Source organism: Phoca vitulina, unplaced genomic scaffold, assembly GCF_004348235.1.
Source record: "Phoca vitulina isolate PV1807 unplaced genomic scaffold, GSC_HSeal_1.0 scaffold22, whole genome shotgun sequence".
Taxonomy (NCBI): Eukaryota; Metazoa; Chordata; class Mammalia; order Carnivora; family Phocidae; genus Phoca; species Phoca vitulina.
The window spans coordinates 31,641,030-31,654,995 of record NW_022589725.1 but is presented as its reverse complement, the minus strand read 5'-3'; the positions used below and the strand labels follow the sequence as shown (position 1 = coordinate 31,654,995).

Below are 13,966 nucleotides of genomic sequence, written 5' to 3'. Positions count from 1 at the left end.
TCTCAATAAATCATAAATGATTAAAATCATACAGAATATGTCTCTGACCACAATGGTATTAAATTAGAAATCAATAAAAATATGACATTCTAAGAGTAACACACATTATCCAAGGGTCACAGAAGAAATCATAAAGGAGATTAGAAAATATTTTTTGAGCCAAATGATAATGAATACTCAACATATTAAAACTTGTGGGATACAGCTAACACAGAAGAGATTAGCTTTAAATGTGTATATAAATAATGGCTTAAGGTTCTACCTTAAGGAACTAGAAAAAGGGCAAAGTAAATCCAAAGCAAGCAGAAGAAAATAATTGTTAAGAGCAGAAATCAATGAAAAGAGAAAACTGACAGACAAGAGAAAATTAGTAAACTCAAAAGCTGGTTCTTTGAAAAAGGTCAATAAAGTCAGCAAACATCTAGCTAGACAGAAAACTTTAGATAGTTCTGTGTCTCTCTGCTCTCTCTCTCATCAGCTGGACAAAGAGAGAGAGATTGAACACGAATCTCTAACACCAGCAATGAAATACAGGCTGTGCTACAGATTTTAGACTTTACATAGATAATATAAGAGATATGAACAACTTAGTGCCGACATTTAACCAATTTAAAAGAAATGGACAAATTTCTTGAAAAATACAACATACCAAAATTGACATATGAAGAAGCAGAAAATCTGAGTAGCCTTAGAGCTAATGAAGAAATTGAATTCATCAAAAACCTTCCCACAACATAAACTCCAGGCCCAGATGGTTCCACTGGTTAATTCTATCAAACATTTGAGTCTTATACAAATTTTTTCAGAAAACAGAGGAGGAAGAAACATTGCCTAAATTATTTTATGAGGCCAGCATAGCCCAAATACCAAAAACTTTTAAAGACATTACACAAAACCAGAAAGTTACCCAAGGAAAATTATACAAAACCAGGGAAAAAAAACAGATAAGAACCCTCATGAATATAGTTGTAAAATTGTTTCAAAAGTTCTTTAAACATTAGCAAATCAAATTTAACAATATATAGAAGGATAATACATCATGAATGACTAGGATTTATTCCAGAAATGTAAGGTTAGCTGAACATTTTGAAACTCAATCCATGTAATTCACCCTATCAACAGCACTAAAGAGATAAGAATATGATCTTTTTTTCATAGACATGAAAAAAATATTTGACAAGGAATTTTGTCATTATCATTTTCATGATAAATCTTCTGAGCAAACTAAGAATGAAAGGTTACTTCCTCAGTCAGATAAAAGGCACCAAAGAAAACCACATGGCTAACCTCAATATAAAGGGGTGAATGCCTGAAAGTTATCTTTTGAGATATGGAAAAAGGCAAGAATGTCCATTTTCCCCACTTTCAGTCAACATTTCACTGGAGGTTCTAGCCAGTAGAATAAGCAAATAAGTGAAATAAAAGGCCTAATATGAGAAAAAAGTAAAACAGTTCCCACTTGCAGACTATTTATGGACCTAGAAAGCAATTCTAGAACTAATAAGTGAATTTAGCAATGTCTCAGGATACAATGTTTATATATAAGATCAACTGCATTTCAATTACTAGCAGCAATCGGTTGGAAAACAAAATTTTACAAACCCACTTATAATAGCTCAGATACTGCACAAAGGGAGATATACCAATGGTCAATAAGCACATGAGAAGATGCCCAACATCATTAATCATCAGGAAATCACAAATTAAAAACACAATGATACATCATATCATACCCACTAGAATGGCTAAAATTAGAAAGACTGACAATAGCAAGTGCTAGCAAGAATATAGAGCAACTGAAACTCTCATACATTGCTGGTAGAAATATGAAATGATACAGATACTTTAGAAAACAGTACCGCAGCTTCTTTAAAAGGTAAACATTCACTGACTATATGACCTAGCCATTCTTTGGATGTGTAGCTAAGAGAAGTGAAAATATGTCTACACGAAGATGTGTACAAGAATGTGCATAGCAACTGAATGAATAAACCAAATGTGATAGAGCCATACAATGGAATACTACTCGGCAATGAAAAGGAAAGAACTATTGATACATGAAATAATATGGATGAATCTCAATACCATTATGCTGAGTGACAGGAGCCAGATATAAACTAGTACATAATGTATGATTCCAGGTCTAAAAATTTTAGCTTTAACAGGTACATATGCTTGTGACACCACCTGTTTTAGTTTGTCAGTCCTGCTGTAACAAAGTACCACTTAGCGGGTGGCTTAAAACAACAGAAATTTACTCTCTCACAGTTCTGGAGATGAGATGTCTGAAGTCACGGTGTTGTCATGACCATGCTCCCTCCTAGAGCTCTAGGGAAGACTCCTTGCTGCTTGTCTCTTCCTAGATTCTGGTGGTCACCAGCCATGCTTGCTGCTCCATGACTTACAGCTGCCATCACTTCATCATATGGCCTCTTTCCCCAAGGGTCTCCTCTGAATCAAATCTATAACATCTATAAAAATCCTAATTCCAATGAGGTCACGTTCACAGGTACTGGGGATTAGGGCCCTATCTTTCGGGGTGGGGGAGACATAATGCAACCCACAACACTGACCACAGTCAAGATAATGAATGTATTCATCCCCACCAGAAGTCTCCTAATGCCCTGACAGAGACGCTACTCAAAGCTGACAGTAGAGGGGAGAAACCTCCTGCCGGGACCTGCTGTTAGCCACACCTATGAAGGTCAGTGAGCAACTAGGGCTGGGAAACGTCACCTGCAGAGGCCGTTCCTCGTGGTGCAGAGCACAGTGGGGGAAGCAGGAGACTTTCCCTGGCTCAGTTTGCTTTAGGATGAAGTTTCAGCAGGAAGGTGTGTTAGATCCAAGGCAGTGGAGAGCATTTGCAAAATGTCTTTGCCATGATTTCAATTTTGATCTAAATAGGGAAATAAAGGCCCAAGGGGGCTGCTAGAGAACCTGTATTCAATTGGTTACTAGGGGAGGTTTTCTTATACCTCTACTTCCTAAGGAGGGTATGTGTTTAGCTCCAGAGTTTCCCCAGGATAAACTTGGCACATCTTCCATTATTGTCATTTTGGGGAGAAAATTTGGGTGAAAACATTTGGATTCTTCTTAATTTAAATAGGTATTGTGACATACATGTATATACCATGTCATTTTTACATTAAAATAAAATGAACTTTTTCTGTCTTTTTCATTGCTATGACTCTCACACTTAGGACAGAGCCTAAGACCTAGCAGACGTTCAATGAATATTTGTGGAATGAATGAATAAACACATGTATGAAGGAGCAGAATGCAAAATTTCCATAGATTATCAGGATAAAATGAGGGATTCCAGAGAAATCTCTTTTGCACTGGTGGTCTGCTTTGAGCTCCTGTCTAGATAGACTGTGGGGCGGGTGGGGGATGAGGGTCACCCTCATTTACCTGTGGGGGCATTTGAGTCAGAAGATGTGACTTAGGTAAGGGATTGCTATGAGCCCCCACTGGCTTCCTCCAACCAGTTTGCCCACTAAATGTGGCTAGCATTCTTTACCACAACCAATAATATATACCCTTGACCCACCCAGCCCCACACTCACACTGAACTCAGCCTCCCTTTTGTAAGGGAGGCTTCTCTGTTAGATTGATTGGCCCCGTCCCTCTCTCCCCAACTGCTGGCTTCTGCTAATCTGACTGGCAAATCTGAGGAGGTCAAGCTATTACAAGTCAAGCTATTACACAACCTGAGAGAAAAGTTCTTCTCTTGAAACATAGATAGATAGATAGGGATAGATAGATAGATAGATAATAGATAATAAGATAGATAGATAGATAGATAGATAGATAGATAGATAGATAGATAGATAATAGATAGATAGATAGATAGATAGATGAGAGAAAGGTCTTCTAAGTCTCCATTCCACGGGGGAGAAACCCCTATTGCTGTTTCCAGAGTCTTAGAAAGTTAACAGCAGCATAGACTTTGGGGTGCTTCTGAACTGGGTTGGGAGCCCAGCATACCACTGACTTGGGGTCAGAGTGTTCTCATCTGTAAAATGGGGATGCTTTCCTTTACAGAGCTGTTGTGACCACATGACGGACTATACTGTAAGCATGCAGCATGGTGCCTGAGACACAGTGATTTCTCGGTCAACGTTAGCGCTCCTCAAACCTTTGACACTCCTTCCATGAAGAGGCAGGGTCTAATTCTCTTCCCCTTGGATATAGGCAGGTGATACAGTCTCTCTCTCTCTCTCTTTCCCACTGGCTCTTAGAACCAAGTCACCCTGCCAAGATGAAGTGTTCTGGACAAAATTTCAGCTGAAGCTAATCTAGCATCAAAAGCCAGACGGGGATGAACATGACTCCAGCTCACAGTCTGACTTCAGCCACATAAGAGACCTCACCTGAGAACTGCCCAGCTGGGCTCCCTCAAACCCCAGAATGGAGAGGTAAACATAATAAGTGATTGCTGTTTTATGCCACTAAGTTTGGGGTGGCTTGTCCCTCAGCAAGAGATCATCTGAACCATTAGAAAAGAAAACCCAAAAACTGTGGCTATAAATCCCCCACGGGCCATCTCTGGGACCCAGCGTCCTGGGCAGGTGACGGCTCTCCGCAGGTGGCAAGTGAAGTTCACAGGGACCTACTCACGGAGCACGGAAGTCTGAAAGGCTTGGTGGGCGTGGTGAAGCAGGCGCTGTGAATGGGGTCTGGGTCCCGGCCCTCGTTCCACTGAGCCAGGAGCGCGTCGCGGTAAACGGTAACCCCCGCGGCTCTGAGCGCCTCCTCCACCGCGCTCTCCACCGAGTAGTTGTTGATGCAGGTGATGGTGGAAGTGGGCGGGGGCCGCACCAGGTGGATACAGGAGCCCCTCACACCGATGTTTAAGAGCGTCTCCACTGTGGTGTAAGTGTCAATTGTATTCCCATAGACAATGACATTCCCTAGAAAAGGGGGGAAATGTTAAGATATACGGTTAAAACAACAACAACAACAACAAAACCCAACAACCTTCTTAGTCAAATGCTAATAATGCCGAATTGTTCCCTATAACCTTCTCCTCCTTTCAGCTATGGGAAACCAGCGGTGTTACCTAGCAACAGTGACCAAGATAATTTAGTAAAGAATTGGCACAAAACATCCCACAAAGTAGTCAAGTACTTTTAACACAGAAGTAGGACATTCATCTATGGTCCTGTAATTTGAAAGTTGAAATTATGCTAAATGAAACCATCTGGGATAAAACCTTTTATCTTGTCTTTGTTCTCTAGTCGCTACATTTGTTAAGGAAAAAAATTACTAAAGTTTGCAATATTTGCAAGTTCTGCGTAAATGATGAAAAGGACACTGATTAAAAAAAAAAAACCCACACATAGTCATGGACATGATGGTACAGATATTTTAATATTTAAGTGTTGAATTGGGTTGATTTCAAGGAAATGTCTTTCCCTTTTTTGAGAACGAAAGACTAGAACATTCTGCTTTTCAATGGATAATTTAATGAAGATTCAAATTCTGATTTTTAGATTTAAGGAGTCAAGACCTGGCAAAAGGGACAGCAGGGTGTTCTTTCAGTCAGTAAGAATGAAATCACAACAGAATCTTGAAAGATTTCCCCTGTGTAAGAGCGTTTAGATGGCAATAGTCTAAACTACTTATTTACATTCTTAAAAAAACTACAAAAGTAATTACATAGTTATTCTACTAATTTCATCAGTTTTAAGATCAAACTATCAAATGAGTGAAATGTATTACATGCTATTTATATGCTATTTTTGACACTGAATTGGCATTTTTACCTTTTTACAAAGGAACTGCTGTAGACTCACTTGGCAGGCAATATGTAAAATTTTATCACAAAATGATAGATTCATTGAAAATCTTTTTTTTTCCTCTTGTGTATGAAATGGTATTGAGAGAAATTTTACAAGGCAAAATAAATGGTAAGTGTATTTCTTCAATTTGGTTGAATAAATGATGCAAAAATCATTTCCATCTAAAACTGAAAGAAGGTGTAATGGCTTGCTTGTCTTATTTGCTTAGGTGAAAAAAGGACCTAGAATAACTTTCAGATTGCTTCTTTGAGGGTAACAGCATCTAGAAAGTTCTCCCATACTTCCTGTTGCTCAAATATGGAATGGCAAGAAGGCACTGAGGCCAGAGGGTGGGGTCCTTTCTTCCTGCCTTCACTAGGAGGCTCTAATTTTGTGGCTATGATTCCCTCTCTATTCAGGTGCTCTAATGCAACATTCCTTGGTGGGCTGCATTTTCTATGGCTGAAAGAGCCAACATTTTGCTAAAATTACTGAGGCTTCCGCCTGCTGTGAAACATGCATCCTTGCTGTCTGGCACAACAAAGAATCAGCCTGCCAGGAAAGCCAAAATTTGAACCTGAAACTGTCAAAGGCTTGAGGTCTTCTGTCCTTTTAAAATATGCATGTCAAAACAACATTCATTTTCGGGGAAACAAATTTAAGTGTTTAGGCCCCCACACAGTTCAGAGTTGAATATTTTTCCAGTCTCTTTCATGTTAGTTTCTAGATCGTGTGAGATGGGCTTTTTCATGAGGCTCATGGGAGCCAGGGCAATGCGATGTTGCTGGGTACTGTCTAGCAGGGGCTGCCCACAGCTTGTAGGCAGCTGAAGAGGACGCTGCTTTTCACTTCAAAAGGTAACATATTTTATAAAGTCTCTCATATTAAAATTAGATGTTTAATATTTTAAATAATTTAAAATTTTAAATTTATTGATAGATATTCTAACTTCAGAATAGATTTGCCTATCTTGAAGTTCAGTTTGAAACAAAATCCACCACCCCCCCCTTGGAGTCTTTGCTTATCCTAATAGTTGCAATAATGCTGCGTCACAAACCACCCCAAGACTCAGTGTGGAACAACGGCCGGCCTACTGTTGTAGGTCAGCTCACACATCTGCGCGCTGGCTGATGGCGGCCCATCTGGCTCCACATTGTGGTTGGGATTGGGTCTGCACCATGTTTCATTCTCCTTGGACCAAGAGATACCTGAGGCCCATTCTATTTATGGAGAAAGGCAGGGGGACAGGAGGGCAAGAGCAACTGCTCACTTTTCAAGCCCCTCCTTGCAATAGTAGGTCCAATTACATTCCATTGAGCAAAGCAAGTCACAGGGCCCAACACATGGTCAAAGGAGTGAGAAGCACACTCTGCCCACGGTAGGAGGGGGGAGGGTGTGGCTATTTGCTGAACAGTAGTCCAAACTCTCACAGTCATACTGGCCATAGTAAATAGATGCTTATGTGATGCCATCTAAAAGTTTTCATCCAAACATCTTTTATAAGATTATTTACATATATTTCTCTCATTACCCACAGACTATAGTAGAATCTCATTTTAATATAATCTTGTACAACATAAATAAGAACATGTCACCAGTCAAATCACATCCTTTCACAAATATAACAAGACCCGATGTGACGAAGTCAGCTCTGCCACTTCCATTTCTTGCCTTTTAAATGTTTGCACTCTGGGGGAGCCTGGCTGGTCCATCCAGTAGAGCATGAGACTCTTGTTCTCAAGGTTGTGGGTTCGAGCCTCACATTGGGTATACAGAATACTTAAAACAATAAAATCTTTAAATGTTTGCACTCTCAGGGGGGATTATTCTTTCCATGATATTTGTGAGTTCTTTCTACATCATTTTGCACTTTCTCTTGGTAAAGAATTTTTAGAGTCCATTCATGTTTATCTTGTGACTCCTATATACCAGGCCCAAAGCCTACACAATCCATTATCACTTTCATCACCATCAGTAACAATAGCATAAACTATAGAGTTGTGAATCTCTATGTTGTACACCTGAAACTAATGTAACATTGTGTGTCGACTATACTCAAACACACACAAAAAAACAAATAATAATATGTAGAGCTGTTACCAATAACATTGACTTCACTCAAATGCCCCGAAAATAATTTTTTGATAAGCTAACAGCAAAAATAGAAGCATGGACATAATTCATAGGATAAGCAAAGTCTTATGTTTTGGGGGCTCCCCCAGAATAAACCTAGTAGACAAAGATTTTGATTATTGATTTATTTCAGGACATATACCAACCTAGGTGTAAAAATATGATTGATTATATTTATGGAAGTAATTTTCTAGCATGGCTGGGATAGAAATAGTGCTTTTGAAGCCCCTGTGTCAAGACCCGACCACAGCCTGTGGTTGTGCCTTGATCTAAGCAGACAGTCCAGCCTCCAGCCAGGTGAGGCCCCAGGAGGCCCATGGTAGTCTCTCCCTTTCCTTCCCTGCACTCACCACGGTCTACATGCCTAAGATTATCTGTGAGGTGACTTCAAGTTGGCCCTGCCTGCCATGTTACGCCGGGAGCTTTGCATAGTACCTGCCCCACTGTGGGTGTGACAAAACGTTTCCTGACTAGACACATGGATGAATGTTTGAGGTTTATCATACTGTTGATCATAAGTTAATTGGGCCTTACTTTTGTGCCTCTTAAAATATTTTTTGCAGAACAACCTCTCTGTGGCCAGATTTTCCTACTACATATTTCTACTTGGTATTCACTATAAAGTTGGCACTACTTCATCCAACCACAGGATGAGTTGTATACCTGAAATTTGTAAGACAGGAACATGTTCCCCTTCGCAATGTTAGATCTGGTTATTAGGTTTCCAGTAAGACTCCCAAAATCTTACATAATCCTAAATGTAACCAAAATTGTGTGTGCCTACAACACAACAGTATAAAATAATACTTCTGCCATATTGGTAGGCGCTTAAACCCAAGGAAATGAAAATGTTTCATGAGAAAGTTTACCTTTGTATAACATGTTGTGACAGTTGGGTCAATTTTTAGCTGAATCAAAGAGGGAAAATGGGAAGAAAGGAAATGGAGAGAGAAAAAAAGAGGGGCAGAGAGACAGAAGAACAGAGATAGCCTTGGAGATACAGACTTCCTTCAATCTTTGGGTACGTGAGAAGAAAGAGTTTAAAAGTAGGTGAAACAAAGTGGTTGCGGGGTGAGGGGAAAGGATGTGTGAACTGAGCCATAAATAGTAGTAGAGAAAAGGGCTTTGCCTACGAGAGACATTGGGTCTGACAGCTTTTTCCCAGCCAGAATATATGAGATGGGGTGAATGGGGTTCCGTTGGTGCCAAACACCCTGAAGACTGAACAGAGGGGGTGAGGCAGCCCCAGGTTATGTGGGACCCATGATATATATTCATGTATGGCATGCTTTTAATGTCAGATAACTTCAGTTAGCCAGAGATTTACTTTAATCGATGCATTTCCACGACTTTGGTACTTTATAACTCATGGAGTCTTTGCAAATAGTTATAAGGAGGTAACACATTGCAGGGGGCTCCTTCACATAACTGGTATATACATTCTTCTGACTTCTCTATGCATATATGATGCAAATAGAGTGGGAAAGCTGGGGATTTCCCCTGCATATCAGTTTTATGCTAAGAAATCTGGTCACTGCCTTCTCCGCAGCTTAGTTAATCTAAGGATAAGAAACGACCTGTTTTTGCACTTGATCTGATAGGTGACAGAGGTACCATGGTGGGCTGTCCTGCTTTGTAATGGCAAATGGTAACGGATGATTAGAACAGTCTGGGTGAATTTTCAATAAAGGGTAATAGAACATAGCCATAGCAATTTTCATGGAAAGTCAATCTTTGTTGCTCCTTTTAGGGAATAAATTATGCATTACTAAGATTACAGATCTGAAATGGGAAACAGAGCACGAGGAGGGTACCATCACAAAGAGGACCCTGTGAAAGCTCCAGAAATGAAGGTTGGCAAGAGGAGTACTCATTCATTCCCTCGTGGCTAACCTGCAGCCACCTTCCTGGTGAAATGTACAAGGGGGCTCCCAAGAGAAGAGAGGGGTTTTGGTGTTGACAGCCCACCATGGGGAGAAAGAGGGAAAGTGAGGTCTCAAATCACTCTCTGCAGGCCATCAATTCTCCACCTTATCAAAAAAGCACTAAGACTTGTCATTTAAAATGTTGGTAGAAATGGAAAGGTGATCTTCTTGCTTCTTGATACATGCTCTTTGAAGATATAAATGACTACACTAGTAGTCAAATTTGATTGTGATCACCAAAGTAAGGCAATGACCTTTTAACGTTTCAACTATTATAATGCACCCAGATTTTGGAGGTTCTTCAAATTATCTTAATCAGAGGGGAAATGAGGCCACTTTCATCATCCTGGTTCCTGGAGGAGATAAATAATAGTTTCAGAAGCTAGAAAATTTACTAATATTTATTTATTTAAAAGATTTATTTATTTGAGAGAGAGCAAGAGAGAGCATGGGTTGGGGGTCAGAGGAAGAGAGAGAATCTCAAGCAGTCTCCCCGCTGAGCTCCGACCCCAATGTGGGGCTCGATGTGGGGCTCAATCTCACGACCCTGAGGTCATGACCTGAGCCAAAATCAAGAGTTGGACACTTAACCAACTGAGCCACCCAGGTGCCCCGAAAATTTACCAATATTTAAAAGTAACATGGCTTTATAGAAATGAAATGCTTAAGGTGATCTCCCTGTTAAGTTAAAAAAATAAAATATGGTTTTAATTTTTTTTAAGACATGATTTGCCCTAAGAGTAATGGAACAACCTTTTTAACAATTTTTTTTAGTAGATGCTAAAAAAGTATTTTATTCTTTTGAACTGAGTGCTTTAATTTTAACCACCTAGAAAGTATGTATTTCATTATCATGCTCAATACTCTAAAGATGAAGGATTCTCCAGGAAGAAAACCATCTCGTGAAATGAAGAAAAGGAAGGGATTTCCTGATTTAGTAGACTAGCCATGAAATCACACCTCATTGTATGCATACAGTCTGTGGAAGAAATCAACTCAGGATTTATGCACACAGATATTGATATGAATTTTCTCCCTAGTTATTATATGTTTAAGGCCAGAGAAAACAAAAGCTATATGCTACATTTTACAATTTATGTATTTTTAATTATGTCTATGTATATTTACATATACCATTGTATTTTAATGAAGAATTTTATTTCCTTTTTCCACTTCAAAAGAGACATAGAGTGATTATGTATGACCTCATTCATCCTCAAAATAGGCCCACGAGATATGTGTTACTATGTTCTTCAGGAAACTGAGGACAGAGAGGTTAAGGATCTAGCTCCAGGTCACACAGCAAGTTCAGCAGAACTCAGACCTGCCGAGTCTGGTTTCAGAGTGCTCATACCACTACATTTTATTTGTAACACATTCCTAAAAAAACAAAAACAAACAAAAAACCTCTAACTGGCATATCATCTGTATAATTAACTTTAGCAAACAACTAGATAATGAAAGAATTTAAAATAGATATCACAGAATATTAGTAAATTATGAAACAAACATCCACTTAAAAAACATATCATGTCCACAAATAGACCAGAGAATGTTCTTTTTATTTTTTATAAGTCAAAGCATAAGATTTCCATGACCCAAGCCTGACCTGTCTCATTTTGCTCTGCCAAATAAAAAGGGAAGACTATATTAGATATAACATAACAAAGGCTTTGCTCCGTGATTCATGCACTGGAATTTTAATGTTATACTTTTCCTAACAAACATGCTTTTAATAAGGCAGTAAACTGTATTTAGCTAAAGATGAAAATAATTGATCCATTTCAGGCCATTAAGGCCATTTTATTTATTTATTTATTTATTTACTTTACTTTCATCTTACTTTTCATTTTCATGGAAAGTGCAGAGATAATAGCAGATGAATTTCAATTAGTTTCAATTAATGCCATAAACTGTTGCAATGTATTAGGTTGCCGGGTTCCATCTGAAACCCCTGGCGGAAACCTCCGGGTTTTGTTTGCAGTTGAAAGCAGCATTTGAGCCGGTGATGTCAGCTATTCTTCACGACACCGGAGCGGTTCTAATAGTTTAGGATAATTTACATCTATAAACCTATCCAACTCTAGAGCCCAGAAAACAATTTCCTTCAGACTGGGCTAATTCCATCACAGAACCATTTCTCCTTTGGAAGCAGGGGCAGGCAGAACAAAAATAGTGAATGCAGGTGGGGGGTGGGGGAGCGGGCGGACAGTGGTGACGCTTTGGGGCTGTATCTGTAGTTTCAATGGGCAGAAATTCCAGAGCTGACCTTCTCCGACTCACCATCCATTTGCTTCTGCTACCCAGCATCCACCTGTTCTTCCAGAACAATCCCTTTACCATCCTCAACAAACAAGCCCCTCCCCTCAAGTCCCGGTACTTCAGCCAAGTCAGGTCCTGTGTGTCCCCAGATTCAGCGTGTGATTCCCGGATGGACCTGTGACCCAATCCCAGCCACGGAGACACAAGAGATTTTTTTTCTCAGACTTTGGTAGGAAGGGTTCTGTCCTCAGCTCCCTCCCGCCAGCCCCACCCTGAACTATTGAGAAAAGGGGAAATCAGCACCGAGGGAGCAAAAGCTAACTATCATGCAAGATGTCCACATTCTTCCTGGTGGTGTTACGGTGATGGGAAGAGGAAGCCAGGGCTGGCTGGTGGAGCGATGGCAATAGGTCCAGGAACGCAGACCTGCCCGGCTTTCATGAAGTGCCAGGCTTCCAGTTTCTAGCTTCCAATACCGTCATCCCGTAACTGACTTGAGTAGAAGCTAGAAGTGGCTGCAGCAGCCCCCACCTGCGTGCACGGAAGCCCCACCCTTCAACCTCCAACCTGTTCCTTCTGGATCTCTTTCTCGCTACTAGATGGGCTCCACCGATGGGAGGTTCACCTTCTTAAAGTGCTGTTTTGTGCACTGGTTATCCCCCCTCACTAGTTCCCCAACCCCTAAAAAGTAAGCAGTTAAGGGACACCTGCGTGGCTCAGTCGTTAAGCCTCTGCCTTCAGCTCGGAGCATGATCCCAGCGTCCTGGGATCAAGTCCCGCATCCGGCTCCTTACTCAGTAGGGAGTCTGCTTCTCCCTCTGCCTGCCGCTCCCCCTGCTTGCGCTCGCTCATGCGTGCACGCTCTCTCTCTGACAAATAAATAAATAAAATCTTCAAAGAAAAAAAAAAAGTAACCAGTTAAACTTGGGCATGGCTGCCCTCCAAGGGTCTGCCCAATACAATTCACACTCCTTTCTCTCTGTTTACTTATCCTGCTCTTCTTTAAGGCTGAGCTCGATCCTCTTTCTCCAAACTTCAGTTTGCAGGGCTCTCAGGGAGGACACCATGCCTCTCTACTGCTGGACCGGACCCTGGTGTACACGGATCCCCATTTTTTGTGTGGACTGTGTCCTAGACCGAGTGATCACCAGGGGCTGAGATTACGCCCTGGGGAACCTTCAGTGCATAGCAACAACCCCACGGCCCAGAGCAGTAGTATTCCTGAACTCGTACTCTATATGACACACTGTCCTGAGTTGGGCATGAAATATCTTATTTATTTCACTTCATCCTCACAGCAACCCATGTGAGGAAGATATTATCTGAAATGGGACTAATTAAATTCAAGTCTGAATAGGACTCTAATTGTGGAAAAAGCTACAAAGAGAAAGAGCTTCCTTCAGACAGGAGGTTAACAGTTTTCTTTCTAACTTTTCTTACATGCAAAGTCATTTGAAAAGGAGCACCACACAGAGATGAATTAATCTGGCAGTGTTGAGTTTCTTGGATGTCTCCCAGAGCCTGGACCCAGCATCTGAGAGTTAAGAGCACCTACTTGAGAGATGCCCTGGGAACGTCATTAGCACTAGACCTGGGGGAATAGCCTACATTTAAGATAAGAAACTCATTTCTACATACTTCTTATCTTGGCTGTTCAGTGGACAAAAGCAGCAGTCAGAGGAGTTTTATGCAGTGGCTGATGGGAGACATTTTTAAAATCTTGCAAAAGCATTTATTTTCCTTTAAGTGGGCAGCAGAGTAACACCATCTCTGACAACTAGTCAAGTCATCAAAATAACACAGATGCTCTTCCCCCATCTGACAGCCAAGAGCATAAAAAAAAAAAAAAGGCATCTGAAGGAT

The 13,966-nt window shown here is 40.6% G+C and overlaps 1 protein-coding gene across 1 annotated transcript in view; it reads right to left on the bottom strand.

Moving 5' to 3' along the window:
• The window catches only part of CFAP61 (cilia and flagella associated protein 61), a 296,977-nt gene that overhangs the window by 69,278 nt on the left and 213,733 nt on the right, over positions 1 to 13,966 (bottom strand). The window contains exon 22 of the mRNA XM_032420163.1: positions 4,621 to 4,913. Coding sequence (XP_032276054.1) covers positions 4,621 to 4,913 — 293 coding nt within the window. The remainder of the gene's footprint in view (positions 1 to 4,620; positions 4,914 to 13,966) is intronic.